Source organism: Hyperoodon ampullatus (genome assembly GCF_949752795.1).
Source record: "Hyperoodon ampullatus genome assembly, chromosome: 15".
In the NCBI taxonomy this organism is placed as follows: Eukaryota; Metazoa; Chordata; class Mammalia; order Artiodactyla; family Ziphiidae; genus Hyperoodon; species Hyperoodon ampullatus.
Genome location: NC_136928.1, coordinates 10,383,624 through 10,402,432, shown reverse-complemented (window position 1 = coordinate 10,402,432; position 18,809 = coordinate 10,383,624). Strand labels below are relative to the sequence as shown.

The following is an 18,809-nucleotide window of genomic DNA, read 5'->3' as shown; positions in this document are numbered from 1 at the left end:
CATCTTTGTTTCATTCTGACATTTTTTCTAAAACTGTCTGCAAGCTCCTTTGTTTTCCCCGTTGCCTCTAATGAACTCATTCTGCGTTTGCTCCTTTAGCTAACTGACTCTTTTGCTGAAGTTACTTCAGTGAATTACTGTGCTTTGTTGGCTCATTTTCATTGCTATTTAAGTAAAGTGGAAAAAAAAATCTCCAAACCCTTCTGCCATCCCTGAAAGCCTCTTAACTAATGCTGTCATGGCCCTTGTTGGTTTCATCAATCCCACCCCCCAGCCCAGAGCCCTTGTTAGCTGCTCTCGATGATTTTGTGCTGATTGGTTGGCTCTGTTCTATCTGCGGTGCCTGTGGTCCCCACGTCCTCTAGCCCTCTAGGACTAGAGGCTTTCCTTCATTATTCAAATAAAATACCTCCGCCCCCCCATCCATGCATCCCACGTACCTATGGGAAGTCTGCGTGCCCACGAGTGTTTCTGAAGATACCCAAGTTTATCAGTTTGCCTAGTGGTTACTTGCCTGTCACCTCTTGCTCCAAATCCCAGCCCAGTTCTCAGTAATCCACGTCTTCTTACCAACCCCTCCGCCCTCAGGTTTCCTTCTCCCCCAGACACGAGTCTCCCCCCACCAGCCCCCGAGGCACACCTAAAGCAATGCTATCATCCCTGTGCCTTCCTTAGAATCCTTTCACGTTGACAGAGTCTCTCATCCAGACAGCGAGGCCCTTCCCTTTCATATGTATAATGGATTGATCTTGCTTTCCTAAACAAAAGAACAGTTTCCCCCCCGAGACAGTGTCTGTGGCTCCTTGAGAATAAGAAATGGTTACACTCAACAGTGTTTTGTTGCGCGTGTGTGTTTTTTTTTTAATATAATCTTTTTCCTTCCTGATTCATTACCTTTGGGTATTTTGTGAAGCTCAAATGTGACAGTGGCAGTCAGTGTGACTCATGTACAGTCATGTGAACAGATAACAGAAATGGCTGTTGTCATACATTTAAAAAATACTGTCTGCATTTTATTTCCTTTGAAAAGAGTAAGGACTGAGCACATAGATTATTAAGTTCTGATGTTCTAGCCAGATTCTTGTGTCCTGGGAACTGAGCAAAATGTAGCTCTTTAAGGATTTTTATTTATGTAAAGCCTGAGAAGCCGCAGACAAGCCCTGGAGAGTAGGAACCGAAGGCAGCAGTCCTTTCCTCGGCCCTGAGTCTGGCTGAGGCTCTGGCTTATCGTGGGGGGCATCTGAAGGAGAGGAAGGAGCCTGGAGCCAGAAGAACAATTCCTGGGCCCACAGGAGGCCCTAGAACATCAGGGCCTGCACCCCCTCAGTGTTCCCTGCAAGTACACCAGGCAGCTGCCCCTCTGCAGAGTATACCAGGGCACTGGTCTCCACCTCGCTGACCGTCAGAGCCCCCTCTTGGCCTCGGTTGCGTTCGCCCGCCACGGCTGCCCTGGTCTGTGGGGCAGGCCTCTGACGTGTGCCCCGTCCTGTGTTGTGTCCAGGGACAGGGTGCCTTATCGGAGAGACTCCGGAGCTTCAGCATGCAGGACCTCTCCACCATCAGGGGAGACGGCGCCCCTGGTCCCTCAGGCCCCCCGCCACCGGGGCCCGGGCGGGCCAGCGGCAAGCATGGCCAGCCTAAGATGTCCAGGAGTGCTTCTGAGAGCGCTGGCAGCTCAGGTAGGTGTCACTTCCCTCCCCCTCTTTTCTGCCTCGTAGGCCTTGCTTTCGTGGAGAGAGACCCAGGCCCCCCTAGGGCCCGTGCCCCAAGGACTCGCCACCCATACAGACGTCCATCAGACCGCGCCAGGCCAGCCAAGGATCAGAGCAGCCCTTGGGCCCGGACAGAGGGCTGGCCTTGGGGACTCTGATCGGGGGCAGGGTTAGGTCACCCGCACCAGAGGGCCCCATCTCCTCCATCTGATTATCTGGGGCGTTGGGGGGTGTTGAGTAGTAGTACCTGGACCAAGCCTAGAGGCGACAGGCCCAGCTGGACCTGGGCCAAGGCAGCTTTCTCTGTGTTCTTCTCTGACCCTGCACTCCCGGGAGGGCTTACCTGTCGTGAGCACCCGAGTGTCTCCTCCCGCCCGGCCAGGGCTTTCAGCACGGTATCCCTTTTCCCTGCACGGTATTTCCTGTCCTCTCTCTCACTCTACCATCTCCTCCCCTCCCTGAGCCCCCATGCACCACGCATAACCTCGGCCACCACATGCAAAGGCCACACTAGCTCTGAGGGCTAATTCCTGTGGAGGCCAGGGCTTTACGGAAACCACACCTCTACCTCGATGTCTACCCCGGTAGGGGGATACCTGGGCCAGGACTGGCCTGGAACTTTGTTTAAAAGTGCAGAGTCCTGGGCCACCCCCGCCAGGGGATTCAGTAGGTCTAGGGTGAGCCCCTGGTATGTGATGCTGTCGAGGTTGCAGCCACATCTGGGACCCACTGACGTCTGATCCCTCAGTGGGTTTCGGGCTTGTGGAAGGTAGAGGCAGGGATTAGAGGGCTAGGGAGTTAGACCAGGACTCAGGGCTTCCCAGACTGTTCCTTGGGAAGATTACAGGGGCTTGGCTTTCGGGAGCTGAGTACTGCTGCTGCCAGCAGAAGGTGGATGGGGAAGGGGCTGCCCGGGATCGTTCTGGATCATCACCTCCGCCCCTCCACCTTGCTGGGAAATGCAGCCTGGGGGCTGAAATGGGGCCACTATTGGAATCTCTGGCTGTGACGTGTGCAGGCGGCTAGCCTGCCCTTAAATGTATAAACAGGGACCTCCAGGCCACCTAGACCTAGACTGTGTAATGTGAGGTGCAGCCTACAGGGGCATCTCAGTCCTGCGCCTGGGGTCCTTCCAGGCCCCACCTTACTTGAGGGTCTAAGACGTGGATGGGAAAGAGGGAGCCTCACCACTGCCCTGGGAATGACAACCCACGCTCCCCTCCAGGGAAAGGAGAACGGCTCGGGGCCCGGCCCAGCGTCTGCTAGGTTCCAACCCTCTCAGGAATGGCCTCTCTACCCCCGGCCCCAGGATTGAAGAATGTGGCTCTTCTGTTGGAAGGGAGAGATTTTAACCCTAGCAGCGCTGGGGAGGTGGAGGCTTGGCCATGGGGGTGAGGTCCACCTCAGGTAGAGGAACCCTGTCCCTGTGCCAGGGGAACTTAGTATAGAATCCCAAAAGGCCAGGCAGGAGGGGACCTTGGGGATCACTCAGTCTAATCCTCTGATTTTACCAGTGAAGAGACAAAGGCCCAGGGAAGGGAGCTGTCACCAGGGTTGCCCGCTGGTGGCATTCTCCTGCGGCCCCATGACTCCTAGGCCAGTGCCTTCTCTCCGCTCACCTGCTGGCCATCAGGTTTCCTCGGGCATCTACAGCTTCTGACCTCCCGAGCGCTGTCGCAGAAATAGGGATGTGAAATGCCATTAGGTATCGCCTCCACCCTCGGTCAGCTTACCGGCTACGAAGCCTCAAACGAAAGCAGTCATTGGAAGAAAAAGGGCCCCAATTCTGTGAGGCTCAGTGCGCAGAGCTAGAACCAGTGGGGTCAAGTTCCGAGGGGGCAGCCACTTACCAGCTGTGTGGCCTGGGCAAGCTGTTTATTCTCTCTGCACCGCAGATTCTTTATCTAAACACAGGGAATGACAAGCCCCATTTGTAGGGTTGTCGTGAGGATTCAACCAAAAGAATCCATGTAAAGGTGCTTCGGGTCGTGCCTGGCACTCTAGGTAGTAGCTGCTGCTATTATTGTTCTTCTTGTTGATATCTAACTCACCTACGAAAGCACTTTATGATATGAAAGTATCCAGGACAGAAATGGGCTGCCTTGTGAGGTAGTGAGATTCCTGACATTGGAAGGGCCCAAACCAAAGTCAAATAGTCATAGACCGAAGCTCTAGGGAGGGACTCCTGCTTTGGCTAGGAAGTGGGCCTAGGTGGCCCTACAGTCCCTTTCCCTCTTAGAGTCTATATTGTCATTATAGAGGTGAACGAAGCAGAGGAAGTAGGCTCAGAGAGGTCACACACTGTGCCAAGGCCACACAGGACTGGCATCCAGGCCTCCTGCCTACACCTCCCCTTGGTGGATTATTCGTGGCAGCTTCAGAACTAGGAAAGAGAGAGGTTTGGTAGGCTCTAAAAGGTGATGGATATTACTCAGCCATAAAAAGGAATGAAATTTTGCCAACATGGATGACAACATGGATGGACCTGAGGGTATTATGCTTAGTGAAATAAGTCAGACAGAGAAAGACAAATACTGTATGTTTTCATTTATATGTGGAATCTAACACTTGAAACAAACAAATGAATATAACAAAACAGAAACAGACTCAGAGCTACTGAGAACAGACCGGTGGTTGCCCGAGGGGAGAGTGGTGGCGGGGAGGGGTAAAATGGGTGGAGAGGATCAAGAGCTCCAAACCACCAGATATCAAATCGATGGGCTACAAGGCTGCAGTGCACAGCACAGGAATATAGCCATTATTATTTATAGTATCTGTATACGGATATGATCTATAAAAATATTGAATTACTGCAGCTGTACACCTGAAACTGATATAATATTGTAAGTCAACTATACTTCAATACGGAAAAAAAAAAAAAAAACGGCGATGGGAGGCATCCCCTGGGCTTTGAACATCTTCCCAGAGAATCACTAGATGGAAGCGGATTTGGGCTGATTTGTTTGCTTCTGACCCTGCCGCCCCCTGGGGGCAGGGGCAACGCTCTGGTTGCAGGTGTGCAGGCCAAGCAGGTGGAGTTCGCAGAGAACCAGAGAGCCTGCTGTGCTGCCACACGACCTGTCCTCCTCACTGCCTGCCCTTGGCCGTGGCGCCTGTGATTTCAGGGGGCCGGCGAGGGAGGTGCTGGCCTAGCAGGGAGGGCAGGGACCATTGGCCCTCACCTTGGCTGTTCTGGGCCTAAAATAAAAGTCATCTCAGAAAGAAAGACCAAGGAAAGATGGCCCAGGGTCTGGGCGTGGGGCAGAAGCGCCCAGGTCAGAGGTTCCATCCTGGCTGAGTGACCCTGGGCCTGTGCAGAGACGGTAAATGCAACACAGCGAGGCAGACGTCAACAAGCAGTCACCACACTTGTTCCCTCTGGGCCTAGATTCAGCCTCAGAACCTTCCTCAGAATGATACCCCAAGCGGCTTGCTATCAGAGGATTTGATCTTGGCACAGAAAACGAACTCAATTCAGTTCAGGTTTCCTCTGGAGAAAAGGCACAAGAATCCCTATCCCTCCTACATCTTAGGCTCGTGAGGAGAGCAATCAAGGTTATTTGCAAGCCCTGGCAGGTGGCACCTGTTGCAGGCAGGCTGGGAGAGGCTGGGCAAGACGCAGTGGCTGCCCCCCGTGGAGTTGTGTGCAGCGTTGGAAGCAACAGTTTCAACGTACATATAGGTAGAGTTTGAAAACACGAGGCCTAGTGAAAAAAGTACAAAATGGAATAAGATATATAACAATTTATGTAAAATAAAAACATAGGCCCATTGGTGTAAAATAACACTATGCAGTTTGCATTGCCCACCCTGCAGAATGGACTGGGAGGCGTTTTGTCAGATACCATTTATTGAAAGTCTGGCACTGAACCCCAGGAAGGGTACAAGGGACTTGAAAAAATGATCCTTGCCTTCCATGAACTTGGAGACAGTCTGTATTTAGTGAGCACCTACTGTATACCAAGGCCCAGATGTGCACCAAGACCAATGGACTGTGTAAGGTAGCAGCCAATTAGCCGTGTGAGCACTTTGAGGGTTCAGCGGTCAGTTTCCTGCAGGTCATTCTGAACTGGGAGACAGAGAGAGGAAGGGCATCTGGGTGGGCACAGTTGGAGTTACTTCTCAGAGGAAACTTTTTTTTTTTTTTTTTTTTTGCGGTTTGCGGGCCTCTCACTGTTGTGGCCTCTCCCGTTGTGGAGCACAGGCTCCGGACGCGCAGGCCCAGCGGCCATGGCTCACGGGCCCAGCCGCTCCGCGGCACGTGGGATCCTCCCGGACTGGGGCACGAACCCGCGTCCCCTGCATCGGCAGGCGGACTCTCAACCACTGCGCCACCAGGGAAGCCCTCTCAGAGGAAACTTTGACATCATCCCCTGCCTTCCCTTGGGCTGCAGGACACAAGGACTGACCTCTGTGGGCCAGGCAAGGTCATTTTCTAGCACCAGAGAGGAAGCTGGATCTGGAATGATCCCTCCCCCACCTCGGTGTCTCTACAGAGACCCACGTTCCTGGGACCCCTGTATTGAACACACTGGGGTCCCCACACCTCCCTGGGACCTCCCGGTTTGCCTGGGGCCGGTTCCTGTCAACTGGGGGCTATCACTGATGGTGCCCCCATCCCCACAGTGTGTACCTGCTGCTTCACCTGCAGGACCCGGAAAGGTGAGTAGACAGCCAGCATCTCTGCAGCGTGCGGGAGTCGCCTCGGGAGGAGGCTCTAACCATGAGCTGGTGTCAGACCTGGGGGCTCCCTTTCAGCTGCAGGGTCTGGGGGGTGGAGTCAGGAGGTTACCTCCTTGAAACAGCAAACATGTATTACCCTACAGCGAAGCCAGGCTAGACATTTGGGAGCGGCTTAACTGGGTGGTCTGACTCAGGGACTCTCAGGAGTTCTGGTCAGGATGTCGGCCAGGGCTGCAGCCATCTGAAGGCTTGACTGAAGATGGCTGTCTTGTGACTGTTGGCCGGAGGCCTCAGATCCTCACCACATGGGCCTCTCTGGCGCTGGTTGAGCATCCTTACGACATGGCAGCTGGCTTCACCCAGAGTGAGTGATGCAGGAGAGAGAGGGCAAGCAGGAAGACACAGTACCTTTTAGGACCTGGTCAGAAGTCACACACCACCACTTCTGCCTTATTCTGTTTGCCGGAAGTGAGTCATTAAGTCCAGCCCACACTCAAGGGGAGGGGAATTCATCTCCACCTCTTGAAGGGAGGAGCGTCAAAGAATGTGTGGATCTATTTTAAAACCATCCCAGGGTCATAGTTCCTTGTGCTCTGGGTGATGAGGACCCAGGCACTTACCCAGCTCCTCTGAAGTGATGGAGCCCCAGGGGTTTCGGTCCTTGTGCAGCCAAGGGAGCCCTGGTCCTGCTTTGCCACTTACCAGCTGTGTACCTATGTGCGAATCACCTAACCACCCTAAGCCTTGATTTGCTTCGAATAGAGATAAAGACCCCCGCTTCCCCACTTCACTGTGCTGTTGTGAAAATGTCTGTGAAAGGACTTTGTGGAGGGTGGTGATGGTGATTATTGTTAGAGCCAGGGGACCTCAGGGAGGGCAGGGGCCTGGGCTCTCCCCAGCCTGGCAGGCCGCTGGGTGTGGGGGATAGCTCAGCCACATGGTTCTGTCCTGACATGCTCCTGCGCTTTCCCTGACCTTACCTAGACACGCAAGGGGCCAGAGATGGTGCTGGGCTAACCCAGCTTCCTTTGCTCCCCCCGCACGAAGGAGGTGCCTTTGGCTCAGAAGACGAGAGGGGCCGCCCCTGGCCTGCAGCTGCTGGCTGGTCTGAGGGGAGGAGAGAGGCACGCCTGGTGCCCTTGTTGCCTGTGCCCCCAGCCCCGGTGCCACTGAGACGTGGCTCGTGCCTCCCGGATCGGTGGAGGGAGAAGGGTCCTGTTTTCCCTTTATTTCTTCAGTTTTAAGACTTTTCAATGCTAAGGTCTTCAAAGGTCTGTAGAAGACATGGGGGTTTTGGAGGCCAGAAACCTAATGAGAACAGATGGTCCAAGGAGTCCTGAGCAGGGCTGCGGAGACCAGCATCGTGCCAGAACAGAGGAGTGTATATATGCTCAGCAAGAATAAAAGAAACGGAGGGGCTGCACGCAGCTGTTTCCAGCACGAGCGGCCAAGACTCGGGCCTGGTGGACGTCCTCGTTTGTGGGAAACAACCACAGCGTCCCAGGCAATGATGGGTGTTTCTATCTAGTCACCCTTTACAGTTTTGAGTTTGTAAATTCCATGAGCCATTCAGAAGGCCTCTCCTTCCGGGACCTTGTCACTTGGGGGCCAGGGAGAGGAGGGGCCCCGGGGAGGGGAGGGGCCCCGGGGAGGGGAGGGGCCCCGGGGAGAGGAGGGGAGGGGCCCCGGGGAGGGGAGGGGCACCGGGGAGGGGAGGGGCACCGGGGAGGGGAGGGGCACCGGGGAGGGGAGGGGCCCCGGGGAGAGGAGGGGAGGGGCCCCGGGGAGGGGAGGGGCCCCGGGGAGAGGAGGGGAGGGGCCCCGGGGAGAGGAGGGGAGGGGCCCCGGGGAGGGGAGGGGCCCCGGGGAGGGGAGGGGCCCCGGGGAGAGGAGAGCCGCCTTCTCCGATCCTGCCTCGTGGGCCGGTTCTGTGCTGCTCTCTGCGTGGGGAAGCCCTCGTCCTCCCCATGACACCTGGCGGTTTCATGATCAGAGGCTGCCTTTCCAGTACGTTTAAACAGAATTACAGCTGATTGTGGGAACTGAGTAGAGTTCGGTCTTCCTGGGAGCTGCGGGGATGGGGGCTTCTTGGGGACCGGACAGCAGGTGGGGCTCGGTGGCGGCCTCCAGCTGGGGTGGCCCTGCTCAGGGTTGTGATCTGGGAGCCTTTGCCCCAGCCCTGCCTTTCTTGGCCCTCTTGACACCCAGGGCCCTGGAGTTCTTCCCCGTCTCCCTAAGGTCTTCTTGCGGGGAACCAGCTAGTGATGTGTCCACACCATTTCCCTCTGGGATGGTGGGAAAACCCCTTGGTTCTCCAGGCCTCAGTCTCCTCCTCTGTAAAGGGGGGGCGGTGGTGGTTTGAGCTCGATGCCCCTGGGGCCCTTCCAGCTCTGACCCGTTTTCTGCGGGTGAAGGGTGCCGAGTGTGAAGTGTCAGCAGATGGTGTCCGGGGAGGTGGGTCTCACACCCGGGGCTTGGGCAGTGATGCTGGGAGAGAGGATTTCAGGGGGTCACAGACGCTTCGGTCAGAGGGGCCCTCCTGGTCCCCCGAAATGATTTCCATCTGTGCGTCTCAGGCCCCAGGAGAACATTCGCTCCGTTCCTGCCCATCTGTTAATCGTCTCCTGTTGTCTCCTGCACATCTGTCTCATTTTCTGTGCTTCTGTTAATTCTCTCCCTCTCCCGCTCATACCTACCGCCCTTTCTCCCCTCTTTTCTCTCTGCTGCCTTGATGTTATATAGAGCTGAAAACGGAATTCTGTTACTGCTTGAAATTAGTCATAGAGGTGGGGTTTATTTTTTTTCCTTTTTTAAAAAAAATCGAGTGTACGGGGCATATAAAAAGCAGAGTCGTCTCTTTTTATCCTCTCTATTAAAAGAAAGAGAGAATTGCATCTTTCTTGAGGGTGGCCCCCTGGCAGTTTCTTTCCTCAGCAGCCGGAGCCGTCAGAGGTTTGGAGCGTGGGCAGAGAGTGAGCGTGTGTCCGGGTGTGTATACCTGTGTGTGTGCACGAACACTCACACGTGTGTGTGAGTTTCACCCCCAGAGGTCCTTCCCTAACACAATATTCTCTTCTTTCTCCTCGGTGGCTGTCGGGGACGCTGATGTGAGTGTTCCAGATGGGCGTGCTTGCCTCCAGATGCCTTTGCTGACTTTCATTAACGGCTCCCACTAACGTGTGCTGCGGGGGAGTGTTTGCTAACCCGGGGTGTTTGCTGCACTGATGGGATGGGGGGCCCGGGGTTCCCGCAGAAGGATCAGCTCGGCCTTGGAGGGCTGGGAGTTTCTCCCTCCCTGGCCTCCACAGAGAGAAGAGGTGCAGCTGCTTCCTAGCCTGCTGTAGACACGTTTGCTAATACAGAACGTCCGTCAAGGCCACACACCCACTCCCCTGCTGTGGAAAATAAGAGCGACCCCTGTCCTTTCCTGGAGGCTGCGCAGCCTCGGGCACCATGGTCAGCTCTGCGGGCTCAAGGCCTTGGCTGCCGTTCCTTGAGATTTGGAGGTGGTTGTGGCCGTGACCTTGCATGAGATGCCCCTCATACAAGTTGTCTTCAGGAGCCATCAGAGTATTAAGATGTGGGCAGCAGTACCCTTTCGGGTGAGAACCTATTCAGTCACAATTCTATTTGGATCTACAGGGAGAGGAGTGCTGAGGAGGCCCACCATCGAATTTTCTGCCCAGCCACGCATCTTCATCCTGGTGCCCCTCTTGGTGGGACCCGTTTCTGTGGTGTTTATATCTTCATTTATACGCCTCCCTGTTCCACAAAGGATTTATAAGTCTGGTTGTGGAAATACAGATGATACATTGAGCCAACTAAGAAAACGGAAGCTTGAGAGAAAGGGAATAGGCAGGTAAGATGGAGTCGGAGTGAGAAGAAAAGTTTAAGCGCTTGTCACAAAGTCACAGACTGTCCAAGATGCTGGGCTTCCTGGCAGCCAGTGCAAAGAGGGAAACGCAGCTAAGAGATTCAGTGTCACAACACGGTAGCCAACTGGAGGCTCAGAGGCTCAGCTTGTCCACAGTGGTTATTCTCACGGGTCCCGAGAGTCAGGCAGAACATTACAAACAACATTCTTGGCAAAACCCCTCCATGAACACAGTAAGCAGTAGGATTCTTCTCTTTTTAGCAGGTTCTCTCTGTGGCTTCCATGCGAAGCTACTTCTAGCCCCCGAGCTGCCCCCACACTAACCCCCTTTGCTCCGCCACCTCTGCTGAGTTGAATGATTGTTTTCTATTCCTGCCTGGATATCTGGGTTCCCCTTGATCCATCACTTCTAGTGGGCCAGAGGGTCACTTCTTTTCTACCCTTTAGTCCATGCTCAAGGATGCAGTGGAGAACAAACTCAAAGCCATTTTTGTTTCAGTCCTGAGATAGTCATTGTTGTTGTTTTATTACTATTATTATTTTGGTAATGTGTGAGTTCATCGCTCAGTCTCAGTGAATCCAGACCACGTGAGCAGCCTGAATTGTTCGATGCCTGAGGGTGTTCTGGTGACTCTGGGCTGCCCTCTGAACCCCAGAGTGATCAGTACAGAGAAAGCCCTGGCCCCAGATTCAGAGGGAACCACGTGTGCAGAGGCACAGACTCAAACCAGCCCCCTAGCCCGTTCTCAGGATGTGGGGTTCTGTGCTGGGGCGGCCGGAGCTGGCCAGGCTGCTTCTGCAGTTTCTGGCCTGGTCTGAGAGCTTTCGGGCCTGGGCTGGCCTGTCTCTTTTTCCTCCTGTCAGGTGTCCAGAAGGAATGTCCTTGTGATAGGTGTCGAGTTCTGATTTGGGACAAGAGCCAAGCCCTCTGAGACGATGTCAGGTCTCCACCTCAGTTAGTGGACGGGCAGCCACTGTGGGTACAACCCCGGGGTCAGGTGCTCCGAGGGGCCCAGGAGGATCAGCCATAGCTCAGGATGCTTTCTGTGGGGCTGAGGCAGTGAGACTGACGGACAGGAGAACCAGGGCGCGCAGCACAAGCCATGTGGTACACATTCCAAGCCCCGCTGGGAGTCGAGAGGCAGGCAGGACCGGAGCATTCAGGGAGGGCTCCCTGGAGTTGCCAGCCTTCATGTTCCTCTGTCCTAAGGATGCAGCTGATTTGGCCAGGGGAAGGGACCAGAGGGAACCTAAACCCGGAGGAGACAGGCTGGGGGATGCACTGGAGCAAAAAGCGCAAAGGAAGTTTAATGATCTCGGGCTTGGCTCTCACTCCGGTGCTGTCTGAGCAGGTTGCTCCCAGCCTACAATTCAGCTTTGAAATCCGTGGTTAAGGCAGCCCTGCTCTCGTGCTGCCTCCTGCCGGCTGTTGGGAGTATAGCAGCAATGACCGGGAAAGCGGCTCAAGATTAGGCTTCTGCTGTTAGTTTTACTAAGCCCACACCGGGTGCTGTTATTCCCCTTTTGATAGAACACATTTTGTGGCTGAAAATGTTTTTGGGAGAAGTAGCAGGGTGTCCCAGAAAGAGCTCTGGTTTTTATCTGCAGGCCTGGGGGTGGTTGGACCAGGTGATCTGAGGGCCCCCTGGCTGTGCATTCTGTGATTCTAGGTAAAAACAATATACGAAGCCTAGAAAGAAGTGTCTCTGGGTGTCAGATAAACTGGGTATGGGCAGGAAGTATTTTATATCTCGACTGAGATAGGACCACATGGCCAGATGACATGGAATATGCTCAGCATTGAACATTGCAAAAATACCGTGCACTCAGTGACATGAATCCATTCTGGTGCTTTCCCTGTGGATTAGTCACGGCAAACCAAAACAGGAATCCTGCTGTCGTTTTCTGAGGGGAAGACTGCTGCTAGATTCTCCTTCCACTAGGCTCCTTTGCTTCTCTAGGACTTGGCCTTTGAAATGAAAAATCTACATAGCTTTGCTTAAGGTTCTCTCTGAAGGCTTCCTGGCATTTTACATCCTGTCTCTTAAAGAATGCTTGGAGCTGAAAGTGCAAGTGTAGTTAAGGCACTGTCAGCATTGCTGGTTTGTGTTATAGAAAACTGTGCTATTCCTCTCCAGAGGTTACTGCCACCATCTTTTCTAGAGATTCTTTCCCGGAGCATTCTTCTGGTATGGCCTCACAGCTCTAAGCTGCAGGGTTAGACGTGTCTCAGTTAAGGCAGCGCTGTCCCCACCTCCCCTGGTAGCTTGTCAGTAGATTCTGAAGCCTGTGCTCGTTCCCATGCACAGCGCCTGACCAGTCTCACAGTTGCAGTGATCCTGGATCCTCTGCAGTATCGCTGGTGGATACCGGGGCCTCGGCTCTCCTAACCGGCCTGGCTTGCTGTGCTGTGTGCCTGACTTTGACCTTGCGTGCCCTTCTCCGCTCCTTTCTACACTGATCCCACCTCGCTGTACTTTGTCTCCTCTGCATAGATTGTAAATGGACATTCAGTGGTTGAGGGGGATGTGAATGAGGGTGGTGTGAAGGCCTGGGAGCCTCACCAGGTCCAAAACCCTTTGGCGTTTTCCGATGAGGAGGAGGAAGACCTGCTGGATTTCATGTACAAGTATAAAGCGCCTCGAAGGACGGAGTTCCCCCTGGAGGTACACGGTGTTGGGGGCTGCGGGGTGGAGCGTGTGTTTGCACAAAGGGCTCTGCCCTGGAGAACTGGGGGCACCCAACATCTCCTGAGTGCCTGGGGTGGGGAGACCTCCCTCCATCAAACAGGCAGGACAAGCCAACTAGGTAGCGTCCAGCTACTTGCCAAGGGGTAAAAAAGACCCTACTACTTGTATTTGAAAATAGGAGAGGTGAGATAGTGCCTAGGGATTAAAAAAACAAACAAAAAACCCAACTACCAACCTAAGGTGATGTGTGAATGAAAAGCAACCAAATGAGTGTTTTGGAGGAAGAAAAACTCAGAATGTGTTATATGACAAGTCTTTATACAAAGCGTGTTCATCCCTGTATCTCCAGGACACAGCGTAGTGCCTGGTACAACGTAGATGTTCATAAAATGTTATAGAAGGGGCACAGCCCTTCAAAATGACCAAAACAATACACTTGATCTGTGTACTCTTGCCAGTTGTAGATGCTGATGGAGGGCCGAGCCTAGAGCCTCAGGGCCTTGCTCTGTGCAGGGTCACCAGCCTTGGGCTCAGGTGCAGGGCCCGCAGAATCGGGGACCCCAGAGTCTTCCTCTCTGTCCCGTCACATCTCTCCCCTTCCCCTCCCCCTGAACACTGCGGCCTGAGAGCCCATCTGAGGCGAGTTGGGAGTCCCCCCTGCCCACAGAGCAGAGACCCTTGTGAGCCTCAGGTGAGGCAGTGCATGGAAAGGCTGACCTCCTTCCCGGAGGGCAGGGAAGGTGCCAGAACCATTCTAGGTCCTGAGGCTTTGTGCCTTTTTGCTTTTGTTTTTGTACAGCTGCGCAAGCTGCTTTACTGTTTATGGTTAAACTGCTTGAGGCAGATCCCTAAAACAGAGGTTTCACCGATTCTTTTCTTACTGTGTCCAGAGGTGGCTGGTAAACATTTCCTAGTTGCAAAGGTGTAGCGTGAGGACTCAGGATGTGGAAGGCCAGAGCCTTCCGTTCCTGCTTCTTTCTCTTCTGCCCCCCTTCCGTGTGCCCGCTGGGCACCAAGCTCCTTGCTGGGAAACGGTGGTGAACTCGGCCCCGCTCCCAGGAAGTCACAGTGTGGCAGGGGACACAGTGCACAGAGCAGGCACGCTCCCCCGTGGGCGCAAAGTCCTGTGATGCCCTGTCACGTGCTAAACAATGTGAGAACCAAGGAGCTGATCCTGGCTGTGAGTGGGCCATGTGGGTGGGGCTCAGGAGTGACTTTGGACAGAGAAGGGAGGAAGGACCTCTGGTCAGAAGGGATGGAGGTATGAAAGGGCAGAGTAGAAAACGAAGCCGAGTACAGAGAGTTGGGGCCAGTTCTGAACCCCCTTGAGTGCTATGCTAGAAAATATTTCCCTTTTCTTTTACTGTGATAGTAACTTCCCCTGTGATCTGTGTGTCCCATGGAAGGAGGGGTCCCTTGATAGTCATTTGTAGGGAAGAGGAGGTGGAACCCTTCATACTTAAAGGCAGTGTTTCCTCTGTTGTGTGGTTTGCTGTGCATGAAGGGATTTCACCTCCAGAAAGAGGACTGGAAATTTGGTGACGGAAATTTTAAGCACGTACCAAGTAACACGAGGCTGGTTCCCAAGGGAAGACATGGGGAGGTCTTTCTGCTGAGTCACTTGGTAAGATCATTTTGCTCTCAAGGCAGAAACAAGATGTGTCATCCTTCTGTGTAGCCATTCACGTGGGAGATCCAGGGCCTTAGGGGAACCTGAAGAGGGAGGCGCCGGGCTCCTCAACTGGCTCAGCTTCATGGGGATGCCTGGGCTGTGACTCCTATTCCTACTGTGGACACTCCGAGTGGGCCCCCAGCCGCACCAGCCTCTTCACACACGCGTGCATTTGACCAAAGGAGCTGGAGTCTCAACACAAACCCAGCCGGGTGCTGTCCTCGAAAGCTTCCGTGCTATGCCAAATTGAGGGGTCCTTTTTCTGTTTCCTCTACCAGGCACCGCCTAGAATCCTCCGATCTCGCTTTAGTAAGAAAAGTACCTCATCCTCGGCCACTGAAACCACGTGAGTGAGATGAGCCAACAGCACTGGATCCACAGAATGTTTCTTCTCTGCCTTAAAGAGCTATTTATTCACTAATAACATAGAAACCCGCAAGCTGGTGTACTGAGCGTGCAGCCCCGGACATGGCCTTTCCTCTCTCCCCTGTTCCACTTCTAAGAGTTTCTCTTCCCCCCTCCTTTTCTTTCTTTTGCTGGGGAGAGGCTAAAGGGAAAGGTAGTGTGCCGGGGGTCAGCAGTTTTCCACAACTGGACCGGCGTACAGACAGCAGTGTTTTAGAAATAGAAGAGAATCACCCGCACTGCTGGGATGCACATTTGTAATTTCTTGGTTGCATACTTCGTTTTTAGTCCTGTATATGCAAACAAAGCAATTTTCTTTTTAACTTTTTTTTGTTCTTGGTACTAGTACTTTGGACTACGATGTACATATTTACGGCTTTTGGCTTAATATAGTGGACTTGCAAGGGCTGCCAGAGGTTCTGATGTGTAAGAAAACTGCAAAAGCAGGAGTGTAAAAAATTATTTTGATACTAGAGGATGTCTCAGATGTGCTTATGAAGCTTCCAAATACGACTCGAGTACAACATCCCTTTTCCTGCAGGGCGATGGTCCATATTCTTCAGACAGTTAGTCAACAGACCAGAGAAGTTTAGAATAAAGAGAGGCAACATTTTAGTGACAGGTGTGAGTGTGTCGAAGTCAGGGGAACAGCCTAGAATAAGAGAAAAGTCACAGGAAGCTTGTCTCTCCCACGGATCCAGGATTAGGAGCTTCTGAATCCTTACAGGGGATTTATCATTGTCTTAGGTAGGAGCCTTGCCCTTGGTAAACCTTCTCTCGGGCATGTAGACTTACAGAGCTGTTGTAAGGAATCATTCTGAGTGGTTCAAAAGTGCTTGACGATGACTGTGTCTCCATACTAGGACCCAGCGCCGTGACCGATTTCCCCAGGTAGAGGAGCCCACAGTGGGAGCGCCTCGTTTCAGGAAACACTAAGCGAAAACCAACCCATCCACCGCAACAAAAAAAGCAACCCTACAATCATGCTTTGTTTCAGATACGCGGTGAAGTACATCTGACACCTGGGTAACGATCCAAACGCTGGGTTCTAGAAAGGCTGCATAGGTTGAGACCTTCATGGATGTGACTTGCTCCCCGGCTCACGGGCAGCTCTGGCTCACGCCCTCTGTTCCCTTCCTGGCCTGTGCGGAACGTGAACGAGAGAGATGTTGCACGCTCATGGGCACTCGTACTTCATACAAGCCCGCATCGCTTAGGAAGAGAACAAATCACTGTCTGAGGGGACCCCCTGCTTAGATTGAGAATTTTATCTGAAGAGAAGAATCTGGTTTAAATAGCATTTTGGTCTGAGGCAGCTGTTCTCCCCTGGTAGAGCTGAGCCTAAATGTAGGACTCGTATATTTACGCTTAGAGTTGGTGTTTCCTTTCAGTGTGATGCATGCAGTGGTCACAACCCAGTTACTTATAATACTTGGATTGTGTTTGTTCATAGATAGGCCCTGAACACTAGAGAGTGTTATGTACCTCATAGAACCTACCGTCCATCAGCTATAAACAGGCCCAGTTAAAGACTGAGCCACGCAAACATACATCAGTCTGCTGGTGACACACTGGCTGGATCTTAGCCACCTCCGAGAGGGTTTTACTTGAAGTTGCTTGTTACCAGATGTGCATATTTAAATCCCTTTTCCCCACAATGCCTCTGAAGGTGACTTTGTAATTTACAAAAGGATTTAGGAAAATAAACCTAAAAGCAAATTTGTGGTTCAGAGGGCAAACAGAGGCTGTCTGTTCATTGTCTGGGCCCCATACCCACCAATACCTAAACCCCTGAGGGAAGACAGAAAGCCTGTTTTCTTCAAGCTCACTGAAGTTTCAGACAGAGGAAAAATATATGCTTTAAAATGTATTTACCTGTCATTGGGAGTACCCAGAATTATCAGAAACAAAAGCAAAAAAAGCTTAACTTCTTAAGCAGCTTTTTAGCAATTTTTTTTTGCCAAAATAATAAATGCCTTTAGCAGCAGAGATTAAAATCCTATTGTGAACAGCTATATTTTCACCATTTTACAATGGAGAGTTTTAACAAGTACGGGCTATGAAGTTTGCACTCAACTATGCCAAAAACAAGTTTGAAGCACTCTATTCTCAGACATGCTGTATTATTTCTCATTTAAGATTTAAAAAATATAAAGGTATCCAAACTGCTGTCTTAATGTAACTATTTTTCCTTCAAGTGTTGGTTAGGGAGTTGGATTCTCTCTTAAAAACACTCACTGTACAACTAAGAGCAGCTGTCATATTTCTGGCAAAACATGTTTACTTATCCAACAAGCTGTATATTTGTGTGGACTGGCGTAAAATGTGAATGCCTCAAAGTGTACACGTAGTGATGTGGAGTTCTGTCTAGAGGATAAAACTGAATGTTTTTAATTGGCTGATTTACAGACACAGGCTGTTTACAAAATGCTAGCTGGAAAGTCTGTACTTTTCATGTAGTAATTTTCGGTTCTTTGCTATTGAGCACCTGTTCCGTTTCTGAGAAGGATGAGACGTGGTATTGTACTTATAAACTGGAGAGTTAGGCATAATCCCTCCTGGCTTTGTGTGAATAGCTTGCTCACTTCGCTGGCCTCTGAAATGTGTGTTCGCTGTAGTATACTGTCCATGTGTCTGTGATAACAGTGCTTGTCAACCACGACCACCACTGAGTACCTTCCCAGTTGTTCACCTTGCACAGTATTGGAAATGGTAAAGGATGTGTGCTTCATTCACAAACGGCACACACTCAGAGAGCTGGCATTCTGGACTGTGACTGTGTACACTTGCCCTTGGTTTATTTCTGTAATCCCCATAGAATGATCTGTAATCAAATAGTATACTGAACTGTGCATCAAAGGGATGTAAAAATTACAGTATTCCAAAGGTTGAAGTTCTGCTGTTTTGTTATAATGCCTGATATATATCTTGAATAAAGTCTTAACATTTTTCTTTTAAAAGACATCTTTGTAATGTTGGGCTTATGAGGAAAGAGAAAATACTTAAAAAAAACACAACGTATTCGTCAGTAAGGATGAGAAGCTGAGTGCTCAGCCACTAACTGGCCTGGTGCCTGGTGACTTGGCTCCGTGCCTACTGCACAGAATTGTTGCAAAGAGAAAAAAATTAATTGATATCTGTGCTTTGAGAACCAGTTGATCACGTAAATATGAATCTGGTACTATGTTTGTCTTACATTTTTAAAGGTCACCAGTGGAAACTAGGTAGCTGTGAAAACAGGGTAGTTCATCTGCAAGGCAGTTTTAATTCTGCAAACAGACCTTTGGTCTGTTGCTTTCCTTCTAGGAACCAGTGTCCTCATCTGCAAATGCGGGAGAAGGGATGCAGGTCAGAAGAGGGCGGGGCACATGGAGACGCACCGGGAGTTATGGATGCCCTTAATGCCACTGCAGCCCTGGCCTTTAAGATATCAACAGGTACACGGACTTCCCTGGTGGTCCGGGGGTTAAGACTCCGTGCTTCCACTGCAGGGGGCGCGGGTTTGATCCCTGGTCAGGGAAGGTCCCACGTGCCATGTGGTGTGGCCAAAAACAAAAACAAAAAAACCCCAAAAGACTTGGAAACTCAAATTCTGAAACGTCACAATGAAACACTCATTTTCTTTGCCTTTATAGTCCTATGTGTTTGACGCGCGGACTGTAAAGCATAGCAGCAGCAGGTAAAGACGACGATACAGAGGGACTGAAAGAAAGGAGAGATGCAGAGGAAGGCTGAAAATCCACTCGTTAATCATGTCCTGAGCCAAGTCCAAT

At 51.9% G+C, this 18,809-nt stretch overlaps 1 protein-coding gene across 4 annotated transcripts in view; it reads left to right on the top strand.

The window, feature by feature from the left end:
* Positions 1-14,981, top strand: part of REEP1 (receptor accessory protein 1) — a gene marked incomplete at both ends in the record, with an annotated part of 109,445 nt that extends 94,464 nt beyond the window's left edge. Inside the window, 4 exons of one of the 4 annotated variants that reach the window (XM_079721101.1) lie at positions 1,502-1,679; positions 6,339-6,374; positions 12,784-12,935; positions 14,910-14,981. In XM_079721101.1, the coding sequence (XP_079577227.1) occupies positions 1,502-1,679; positions 6,339-6,374; positions 12,784-12,935; positions 14,910-14,981 (438 nt within the window). The remainder of the gene's footprint in view (positions 1-1,501; positions 1,680-6,338; positions 6,375-12,783; positions 12,936-14,909) is intronic. The other 3 variants (XM_079721102.1, XM_079721104.1, XM_079721103.1) reach the window with 3 other exon arrangements.
* Positions 14,982-18,809: the final 3,828 nt, after the last annotated feature.